The 10,610-nt window shown below is 42.1% G+C and overlaps 1 protein-coding gene across 1 annotated transcript; it reads right to left on the bottom strand.

Annotated features, from left to right (window-relative positions):
- Positions 1-340: 340 nt before the first annotated feature.
- On the bottom strand, positions 341-10,391 carry LOC116842265 (gamma-aminobutyric acid receptor alpha-like). The gene is made up of 11 exons (XM_032811209.1): positions 10,257-10,391; positions 5,794-6,020; positions 5,141-5,208; positions 4,359-4,579; positions 4,010-4,092; positions 2,748-2,947; positions 2,576-2,663; positions 2,176-2,336; positions 1,693-1,872; positions 1,260-1,411; positions 341-895 (listed from the first exon to the last, which is right to left on the bottom strand). The coding sequence occupies exons 1-11, from the start codon at positions 10,382-10,384 to the stop codon at positions 682-684; spliced, it is 1,722 nt and encodes a 573-aa protein (XP_032667100.1). The 5' UTR covers positions 10,385-10,391; the 3' UTR covers positions 341-681.
- Positions 10,392-10,610: the final 219 nt, after the last annotated feature.

Raw genomic sequence — 10,610 nt, forward strand, 5'->3', positions numbered from 1 at the left:
TTTCCTGATATTCGGCCGTCCCGGTACTTTCCGAACACCCTGTATATATGAAAACTAGAGACTCTCTCTCTCTCTCTTTCTCTTTACACTGTAAAATGTTTTAGAGCCATTTCTTTATCATTATTTTTGCGGAAGTTACAGCTTATTGCATTTTATATATTTTTTGTTTTCAAGAAAATCAATCCTTTAATTAATAAATGTTAAAATTACAACGTAGCTTTTATTTTCGAGTAGTATTCAGTGGTGAATAATACAACGTAAAGATGGAAAACAAAATTTTATTTATTAGTATTTTAATCACGATTCTTATAATGGGAAACCCAGATGTATAGATTTAAACTTAGAAACTTAAACTAATCGAACTCGTTGACACTTTGATTTGCTGCCATAAAAGAATTTGATTTCGCAGAAATAAGAAAGAACTTAAATTTCTTTCTTATTTATACTTTTATTTTTAATAACTTAACGGGTGCCACCGCGCAAAAGAAAAAAATTTCAGAACAGAACTGACTAATGTATGCTGTCGCAGTAAAAAAAAGATAAATAAATAAAAAGAATCAATTCCGAACAAAATTTTACATAAATCGATTTGAAATAAACAATTAATACACCGATGTGCTTCTTAATTTCTCCTGTTATTCATATTACATAATCCACTTTATTATCACAATGGAAAATTTGTTAATGAGAAATTGATCCGAACGGCGGGTCCTGCCACTTAAATTCTTCTTGGTATGTGACATAGATCACCCAGTAGCAGACGTTGAGGAGGCCGAAAGACGCAGGGAAAACTATGCGTGCTACCCTATCGATGTAAGATACACTGTTTATGTGTCTTGACAGGCGATCGCCATATTTTCGATAACTACTAGCTGCTTCGCGTTGTCGACGTCGTCTGCAATTTTAAATATTTGTAATAGTTTTATTTGATACACTGATAACGCATACAAATGATAGAAATAACAGAAATCATTACATTAAATTTATTATTATTATTACTTCTTAGTAATAATAATAATAAATTAATTAATTAAAAGTAATTAAGACAGACTTTTTTCTAAATGATAAAAATAATGAGAGTAAAAAAAAGAATAAATAATAAATTCAAGGTATTAATAATTACGACTTTAGATTAAAAGACATTGTTACGAATATCACGTGAGCCGGATGAGTTCTTGTGTGTTGCGTGTGTGTTGTTTGTGTTGTGTGTGTGTGTGTGTGAGAAATTTACTTAAATATTAATAAAGTATTAAATATACCTGAACGCATCATCACCCGCTAAGCAATATAGAAATTGTCTCCACAACGGCAAAATAAGCTCGGTCTGCGTTTGCCGTTCCATCGTCGACGGTTTTGAAGAAACAGCGACCGTTATGGAGCGGCAGGAATCACGTTCATATGTGACTCCATCCTGCCAAGATCGAAAGATTATTTAAGTGCAATTAATACTTAATAATTTACGTATGTACGTTTTTACCTTTTTTGTTACAAACGCGATAGTTTCATGCAAGATTTAATCAAATAAAAAAGAAACTGCAAGAATTCAGCGATGGACGTCTCAAGGAGACGTTTTGATTTTTTTTTAAGACTTCAGAGTTCAAGAAATATCTTGAACTATATCTTGAACTATCTGTAGCACGGCATATCTGAATCGTTATTAATGCAATGATATCGATAACATATCGAACTAACGCTGTACATCGCGCACATGAGAGAGCCGCGTCTTCTAGCGCTCGTGTCTAAGATCTCCGGGTGGACGGCCTGTGGACTACAAGAGATCATCGTGCGTAACGTATCCTCAAATTCTTCACTGCCGATACCTTCCCATTCTTCCCACTCCTCGTCTTCCAACGGAATCTCGCCGCTGCCGACCTGCAATTTCACGAAGATTAAGTTGAGGGAGAGTGAACTTCAGTTGGATTAGCGTTCTCTGAGTTTCCCAACGTTTTCGACCAAGTATGTATTAACCCAACGGAAGATCACGCAGAGTATCTATCTGTCGTAAAAACGACACGAGAAATCGCCGCGTCATCTTTTAAGTTACAGAGTGTGCGAGCTATATTCCCCGAAGCAAATATATGTAAATAAGATTCACACGCCTTCTTCGAGATCTCCCTCACTAGAGGGGAACGGTCACAGAAAGATGAAATATCGCGATTACGTGAAGATTGTCACCTTCGTGAAATAGTGGACACCGGCGAACTCCAGTAGGGTGGCGATACAGTAGCCGAAGCTCATGAGGAGGAACCAATCCAGGGCGGTGGCGTATCTGACTTTCGGCAAATCCGTTCTGGAATCGAGGCTTATCGTCGAAAGCGTCAAGACGGTGGTGATACCTGCGGGATTTACGAATATGCGGGATCATGAGACGCGTTACCTCGTTTTGACTCACGTTTTTTCTCTCCTTCTACCACTCTTAACTTACGCCCCAAATCATTCCCGAACGAGCGAGCGAACGAGAGAAAGAGAGGGAGAGAAAAAAGGGAGAGAGAGGTCGAACGAACCGCGATGGAAACTCCAGCGATGTAAAATCCGCCAGAAGAACAAGTTAATTGATTTGCCGAGGAGCACTCACCCAGACCCACACGGTCGCTCGTCGCCTCACGATGAATCCAAAAGGATACCCAACTCAGCACTACTATGAGGACACACGGCACGTAAACCTGTCGATGTGAAAAAGAAAACAGTCTCTTTGTAGTCATTGATCGTTCGTCACGTGCGACATCAACTGTGATCTGTGCGCTTACTTGTATGAGGAAGTAGCCGGTGTGCCGTTGCAGATTAAATGACACCTGCAGCACCGAGAACTCGCCTTCGCGGCGCACGAAGGTGAGATTTCTGTACGGCGAGCCCATCAAGTCAAACTGCGACAACGCCATCCCGGACACGAAGTTTACTGACGAGCCTTCTTGCCATTCATAAACCAATTGTCCCGATGTGTACGCATCTAAAAGAACAACACACAAATTATTGTAATTAATCATAATTAATACATACAAACAAACAGATAAAGCAAACAAATTCTATTTTGTTTTATTTGCATCTTTTTTTCTTAAAGCTAATAAACCTGTTAATAAATAAACAACTATATCATTGCGACGTAAACATCATAGATAAAAGCGTTTCGTGTTTGATAAACGAATGGATTAACTGTTCTAATCTGCGCCTTTAATTTCACGACTGTAGATGGATCGATTACAAAAAATCTTTTTTAGATACATCCGTCCGATAATATCGAGATTGCATTTGACTCGAACATCTCTCGACCCCGAGTTTCGATAACGTCTGGTGCAAATCGGCTCTATTCGAGGGTGGTCCAGCTGCTTATGATAATAAATTCCGATATTACGTTGCATCGTAGGCTTCGGCTGCCAGCTGTCGTGACACAGTGGGCACGACGGATCTGGCACGTAAAACTGGAGAAACGGAACGCGCCGCGGAATATCAAATTTATTGCGATCGTGAGGTCGTAACGCGAGCGCACGCGAGCATAATGTCATCGAAGGTGGTGGACTATGCGCTTTGGGAGCCGCATCGAGCGACGTGCGAGGGTTGCACGCGGATAAAGTGTTATTTGTTCCCGATTGTTCATTACGATTGCGTCTCATTGGCTTTCGATCGACGCATCACAGAAGAAAAATATATAAAAGATTTTTCATCGAGAACGCGCGAAATAACAAAGCTGCGACTTATTGTCTATTGTGAATACTAGTGATTCGTTACTGTTGATTTTTTATCTTAATTTTCAATTTTTTGACTTCGATTTATGTATAATTTAACTTAGGATTTGATCTAATCAGATCATTATTTCGCGACCAAAAGGTTAAGGTTAGGTAAGTGATAATTAAAGTAATTGATTTTGGTTCTAAAGACTTTAGAACGAGTTATAAATCTCGGGACTCTCTCTTTACTTATTGAATACTGACTCTTTTGTAGTACGAATCTCGATTGCTCGAGATGCAAAACGCGCTACGTTTGTCAGCTTTTCGTTGAACAGTTCGATACTTACAGCTCCCCATTATCAACGGGCAAGATTGTCGATCCATGGGGAAGTTCCTCAGTTCCATGGGACACTTGGCCTTGATGGTGAGTCTTCGTTGTAAAATAAATAAATAAGTAAATAAAAACAATGTTAAAAGGGAGAAAGGAGAAGAGAAAGAATGAAGTATATCGTGATTATAGCAAAGAGTGAAAGATAACAAATTTTTCTCGCGATATTCTAGAAAAAGGATAAAAAGAAATCGGAACATAATCGTCCGATCCGCGAGTGTGACGTGAGGGAATCGTATCTAGCATCGGCGAAATCCCGAGAGAGATTCGATCTGTTACATAGTGCGTGAATTCACGCGCGAACGAACCTCATGGAATACAGTATATCGCCGTCCTGAGAGATCCTTAACAATTTGTTCGGCACGGTGATCGTGTGCACGTAACTGTGCTTGCCGTTGTAGAAGTAAGTATCGGGACGCCAGATCCTCTCGAGCATTTTGATGCTGAGACTGAGCGACTTGATCGGGCCCAGGAAGCTCAAGCGCGAGTCGCGCCACGATTGTCGGAAGTAACAGTCCATCGAGTAATCCTGGAACGGAGGGATTTTCAGACGGAATCAAATTCGCGGGACAATCACGCAAAATCGCATTTATACAGGACGCTTTAGAAAACAACGGCCAGTCGACATTGAGAGCGGCAGTGACGACAAGGCCGCGTTCCAGCCGCGTTGCGTAAATGCGTTTACGCGTGTGGAACGCAACTGGAACGCGCGAACCACCCTCGCGTTGCGTAACTCAATAGATACCGTTGATTCGTGCTTCAACGGTAGAGATCCGAGAACGCGGTTTTGTACGATCGTTGACTTTTTCGGTTGTAGCGACTTGAAAGAAAATTCGTTGGAAAATCGAACGTTTCGCGCTCCCGATAAAAGCTGTTTTCATTTCTGATGAACATTCATCGACAAAATAAGGATCGCCTAACAGTTTGCGCGATTTTACATTTGTTAAGATCTTCTATTTGCGTTCATGAGTTCTATTAGCCGGTTAAATCTTCATCTATAATTCTGAAATACTCTGCACTATTTTGTAACCATGCAAATTATGAAAGGTGGATCTATCGGTACGCGCTATTAAGAATGATCGAATCTCACCATATCGAGCTCAGATACCGGGCCCATACTTCTAATTAAAATATTGGTTTTCACCACCGTGGGTACGCCTGGAAAAAAAATGACAAATATCAGAACTTCGACACGTAACTGCGGGAGAGATTCATGAAACGTCAATATCAGAGCGTTTTGGAAACTTTAGAATATATAGCTTTGTTAAAATGGGGAGAGTTATATACCGGGGACGATGTTACGCCGATCAGATCTGTATGCGTTTGGATAATTAATTGGAATGAATTTCAAAATATGTATGATGTTTTTATAATACGATTTTCCCTCAATAGGAGATCCGCTCTCTGAGGCAGAATTTCGCTCGCGTTCTTAACCATCGATCGCGGATTAATGCGGTTAGACCATACCGTGTGTGTGAGCGATCTTCCTCAACTCTTCGGAATCCAATTATCCGCCGTTATTATTTTCCGCCGTATGACATTGCGATTAGCGTAAGTACGGGACGTGGCGGGCGGTGAAATCATTTCAATACTAGAACGACCGCAATGGAGAGAGCATATAGCTTGTCGCAGTTATAATATAATTTTAATATCAATATTAGAGATGCACGGATATGGGACCAAATTTCCGCGCACACTCGGATGCACCTGTCATGTTCCTCCCCGCGTCCCTCATTTCCTTACCTTTACCGTGCGTGGGTAGTTGGCTGTTTTCGTAATTCATCAGCAGATTCTCGAGGACCATGGTGATGTTTCTCGAGACAATGTCGTTCACGGTAGCCCTGGGCATTCTGCCGATCGTCAACGTGGACGCTAACGGCGATTTGGACGGCGCAAAGTCTGTCGTCGCTCTGATTTCTAGCGCGTGGTAACGGTACTTGCACATGGTGAGCGGCACGAGAACGACGAAGCTGTGTGCAATATTAATGTATTCATTACTCCGCTGACGCGACGAGATCTGTAATACTCTGTTTACACAGAATTAGAAGCGCATCGTGCAAGACAAACAGACCGCGTTTGACGATCGTGTACCCGAGAAAGATATGGAGAAGGAGCGTGTATGTGCCAGAAGTCACCCGTTCTCCCGCACAATTAATGGTGAATTTCTTGCGAAATCTTGAAGCCGTGCGTCTTCACCGAAAATTCAATTTAACTTTGCATCAAGGACAACTGTTTGTTCTAGCGGAAAGTGCGAACCTTCGCATTTTCGCATTACCGAATACCGCGATAATCTAATTACGAAACTCGGTGGTGAAGACATAAATTGAAAATTCGTCAAAATAAATTGCGCTCTCAGCCGGCGGTGGAATAACATGCGTTCTCCTGATTCGGTCGAATTGCTGATGCAATTGTTGACTGCGCGGAGATTTGCCAATAAATTCGGGGTGAACGTTCGTATACGAATTGCAAGACGCGAGCTGCGGAAAGTGATTAACGTCAGCGAATCGGAGGACAGCTATTGAAACGCGCGGATGGAGAGCGAACGTTAAAAAAGGCAAACAGCGCACAATATTTCCCGAGCGGGAGTCGCCGCCCGTTAAATTACGTTTGACGCATTATGAATGAATGCCGAACGTCGATAATTGGAATTCATTAAGTATGCAGAGAACGTGAGTGCACTTTATGGATGTGTGAATGGGATTGGTCGTCGTAGCCGCTCGATTCGACACGAAAGTTGACGCTCTGTCCTTTCGAAGGGAATGGATTTTAAGCCGCACCGAGTGCTCACATTTTAAGCCCAAAGAGAACCGCTTAATACCGCCAATAGTCTTCGAGTTTCAAATTTTTGCCATACCTCTGTCCTGACGGAAAAAAGAAATCCTTAATAAATAATTCATTGATAATACACGATATATATATTCTGTACGTATGGTAAATTTTATATTTTACTTTAAATTAATATCTCGATCGCGTTCTCTTTCTTTTTTTAACACTACCTTAACGACTACTTTAATGATGTATGTTACACATATATTGGATGGTGTAATAAGTAATTTGGGATTTTTCCAGTAAAATGAAACGATTATACTTTTATGTCGTTATAATTTTATGAATGTATGTACTGTTCTGATCGATAATTCTCCATCACGTGCTTCACACATACCATTTCATAAAATTACGATGACATAAAGATATAATCGTTTTATTTTACCCGAAATATCAGGAAATTACGCGACCAGGCATCTCCGAATTTTTAGCGATCTCAAAAATTAGCACAGTATCTTATAATTATTTTTAAGTCGTCTTTTGCGTTAAGACTCGGTCTACGTGTCGCACATTCATCGAGTGATGTCTTTTCAAGCGCGCGTTGGCAAATTTTTACGGACGGCATTCGAGCGGGAAAACTTACGTGGAAAAATGCACGCGGTATCTGGCCTCGTCCTTCATCGCGAACGGCGCAACGACACGATGTGACGACGTTAACGTTACAAAGATATTACAAGGAGTTATCTGGAGCACGCTGCAGTCTCTCAGCGCTCTCGCGCCCACATTCCCTGTCGCCCTTCCGACATAGTCACCGCGAAATAGCATCCTCCACGTGCCAGAACTTTGTTCGCGCAGAGGCCAGATTATCTGCTACCGATAAACCGCAGCTCGCGACACACGCGAGAAGACATTCGCCGGCTAATTGTGAATGCAAGCAGCTCACCCGTTACTCTCGCCGAGCCCTGAAATTTTCCACGAGTTACACCTTCGCCGCGGAGCGCGACGTGAACGACTTCGGGGACGATTAAAAGTCATACTTTCACGCGCGCAATTTCCAAGCGAAAAATTCCAAACAACTTCCGCTCGCGATACAACGAGACGCCGCAAGCAGAACACGCTGAGAATGCCGTACCTGTTCGCAAAACGGACCCACTGCGGCAGCGAATCTTCATTCTCTCTCTTTCTCGTTAGCCACAGTTGCGCTGTGATTTAATTTCTACCGCGGTGATGTAATAGACTCGCGGTAAGGGTTAAACGACGAGCACCGTGGTCCGTAGTTAGGTTTAAGACACAAAGTGAGAGGAAAACGGCCATGCGGCAGGCGGGCAGGGGAAAAAGGAAAAGTGGAGGAGAGTGCCTCTTGTCGTTCGCCGATTCAGCATCATCAGACCGTGCGATGGTCCAAGAGGGTTCACGTCACTGTTTCGAGAGAACGTCGCATCGCGGTCTCTGCGATCGTATATGCGCATTTTGCAAGCGATTTTTGAGCCGCGCTTCTTGAGTGGGCATTTCGTTTGCGACTTGTCAGCAAACACGTCCGTCAAATTTCACCAGTCCAGGTCAAGAGAAAAAAAAGACAAATAAATGAAACGCAATTCATACGTCGCAACTTCTTTTTTAGCTCATTATCCGCTGGAAAATGATTTAATTGTGGTTTTTTATCATGCTCGCGTCGTATCGTTTTTATCATTCTTCCGGCAAATTTATCTGACACAAAAATTTCGCACAATCGACTCCCGCACGAATACATCGCCCACTCTCCCGTTTGTCAGCGCGACTACTTCGCGTCTTACGCGCTTATCGATTTTAAACTTATCAATTCGTTGATTTTAATTCCCTCTTATTAGTCCAAGCCTATTTCAACTGGGTATTCGAAGAATCCGGAGCGCAAACTGACGGACGCTCTTCTAAGTGTGACCGCGTGCTGCTTAAATATCTTTAATTAATAAATGCCTTCCCTTATTTTTCATTGGCAGGAATGCACAGTGAGAATGCACCGCGGTATGAAAGTCGAGGCGCGCTTGAAGCGCGAAATCGAAGGACGGGTATGTCTTTCTCCTCTTTACATCCGGGGATCCTTGACGCGAATGCATTCGCGTTCGGGCTGCTTTTATCACGGGGTTTTCGACTCACCGCACGGCAACGCGAGCATAACAATTATAATTGGAATATTGTCGTTTTCCAGCCGCGAAAATCACGCGTTACACCGCGTTTCCGGGTCAGAGAGTGCGAGAATGGCGAATACGATGCTTGGAGTCGTTTGCAGTTCCGTGAAATAATTTTGCAAATATTAACGGAATTTTCGTAACAATAGATGTTATTATACGGAGAATATATATTAAAATGAAGCAACGCATTTCGAGTGTAGGCGGCAGCGTGCAGTTTGCATACCACGACGTTACATATGAGGAAGTTGCGGGTGGTCGATCCCGCGAAACCATCTCACCAATGCATGGTTATCGTTCCCAAAATTCGTCTAGGAATAAGCTTCAATTTCCTGTTTTGCATTCCCGACTAAGCATTTTATTGTTGCGATTGTTTACGACAAATAATATCGTTGTTTCATTTCGTTTTAGCGAACGACAATGGTCGTTTTGACATTTTTCTAGAACTGATCGATTATCATGCGACATATAATTGCGACACAATCGACGACATCGATTATCACACAATATCAGGATTATTCTACCGAGATGCACGATTTAAATGTTTCACCTGGAAGGATGTATAAGTTCGACGTTTTCGAAGTATTCAATTTTGCTTGAACAATTACTCAAGATACGCTCAATTAAGTTCACATGGTTAATTACAGATTCTCCCGTGAGAACCGTTTGAATATCTATAAAACATTGAATCTTGAATATTGAAACATTCAAGAGCTTTTTTTTACTCTCTCTCTCTTTTTCTCTCTCGTGACTCGTGATCCGCATTTATAAACAAGATGTATCTTTGAATCTTATAAGAAGTGACGGCGGCTTTGATATACACAGCGATTGAAATTTTCATTATTTCCAAACGCATGCGAAGCGTTTGCAGATGCGGCATATAAAAGAATAACGACATTAAATAAACCAATAGCACCTCGAATAACAATCGGAGAACAATTTCTTTCGTGGGTTGCTCGACCCAATCAAAAGGTCCCAAACGAGAATGAATCGGATTAAAAGGGAGCACTTGTCTACTAAACTTGATTTAAAAATATAAGATCGTAATTGCAATTTAATGACGATGTAATTGGGAGGATGTGTATATGAGAGAATGCTTCGCGTAACTCGACGGCACTTGACATGTCGTAAGTCAAATGATGAAAATTAAAAAATACAAGGCCAAAGTTTTCGCAAAAATAAATTTTCACGTGGCACAATGCGTCGCATGCTCGAATACAAACGCGTGATGCGATAATCGCAGAGTGACAACGCGTCGATGATTTTTTTACTCACAGCGACAGTTTTCGCGGTGTCACCATCTTCTTGGCTTCGATCCACCCTGGCGAAATTTCAATGGCACGCACGTAACTCGTTGTTGGCGCCGTTGAGTTTGACACTCGCCACGAGTGGCGACGAGCCATTGCGGCGGCCGCGTGGATCTTCCTGCCGCGAACCCCCTAAGACGCGGCTCAGAGCGTCGCGGCGCGCAAGCCCCGAAATCACCGCCGATCATGTTCGGGCTTAAGCATTTTAAGGCATGCTGGAGTCGATCTCGTAACATCCCCTTGACATGTATACTCGTGAGATCATGTGTACAAATTCGCTATATTAAATCATAAATCGAGTTTTGATTATTTGCCACGGATT

Source organism: Odontomachus brunneus, unplaced genomic scaffold, assembly GCF_010583005.1.
Source record: "Odontomachus brunneus isolate Ranch 3 - 2012 unplaced genomic scaffold, Obru_v1 Obru_scaffold_023, whole genome shotgun sequence".
Classification (NCBI taxonomy): domain Eukaryota; kingdom Metazoa; phylum Arthropoda; class Insecta; order Hymenoptera; family Formicidae; genus Odontomachus; species Odontomachus brunneus.

Excerpts from the sequence above, each read along its gene's own strand:
- LOC116842265 (XM_032811209.1), bottom strand. The coding sequence starts at position 10,384 with ATGGCTCGTCGCCACTCGTGGCGAGTGTCAAACTCAACGGCGCCAACA. Across the intron at positions 4,580-5,140 it reads CGGTATCTGAGCTCGATATG|GATTACTCGATGGACTGTTA; the intron begins GTGAGATTCGAT and ends CCTCCGTTCCAG. Across the intron at positions 2,948-4,009 it reads CCCGTTGATAATGGGGAGCT|ATGCGTACACATCGGGACAA; the intron begins GTAAGTATCGAA and ends TTGTTCTTTTAG.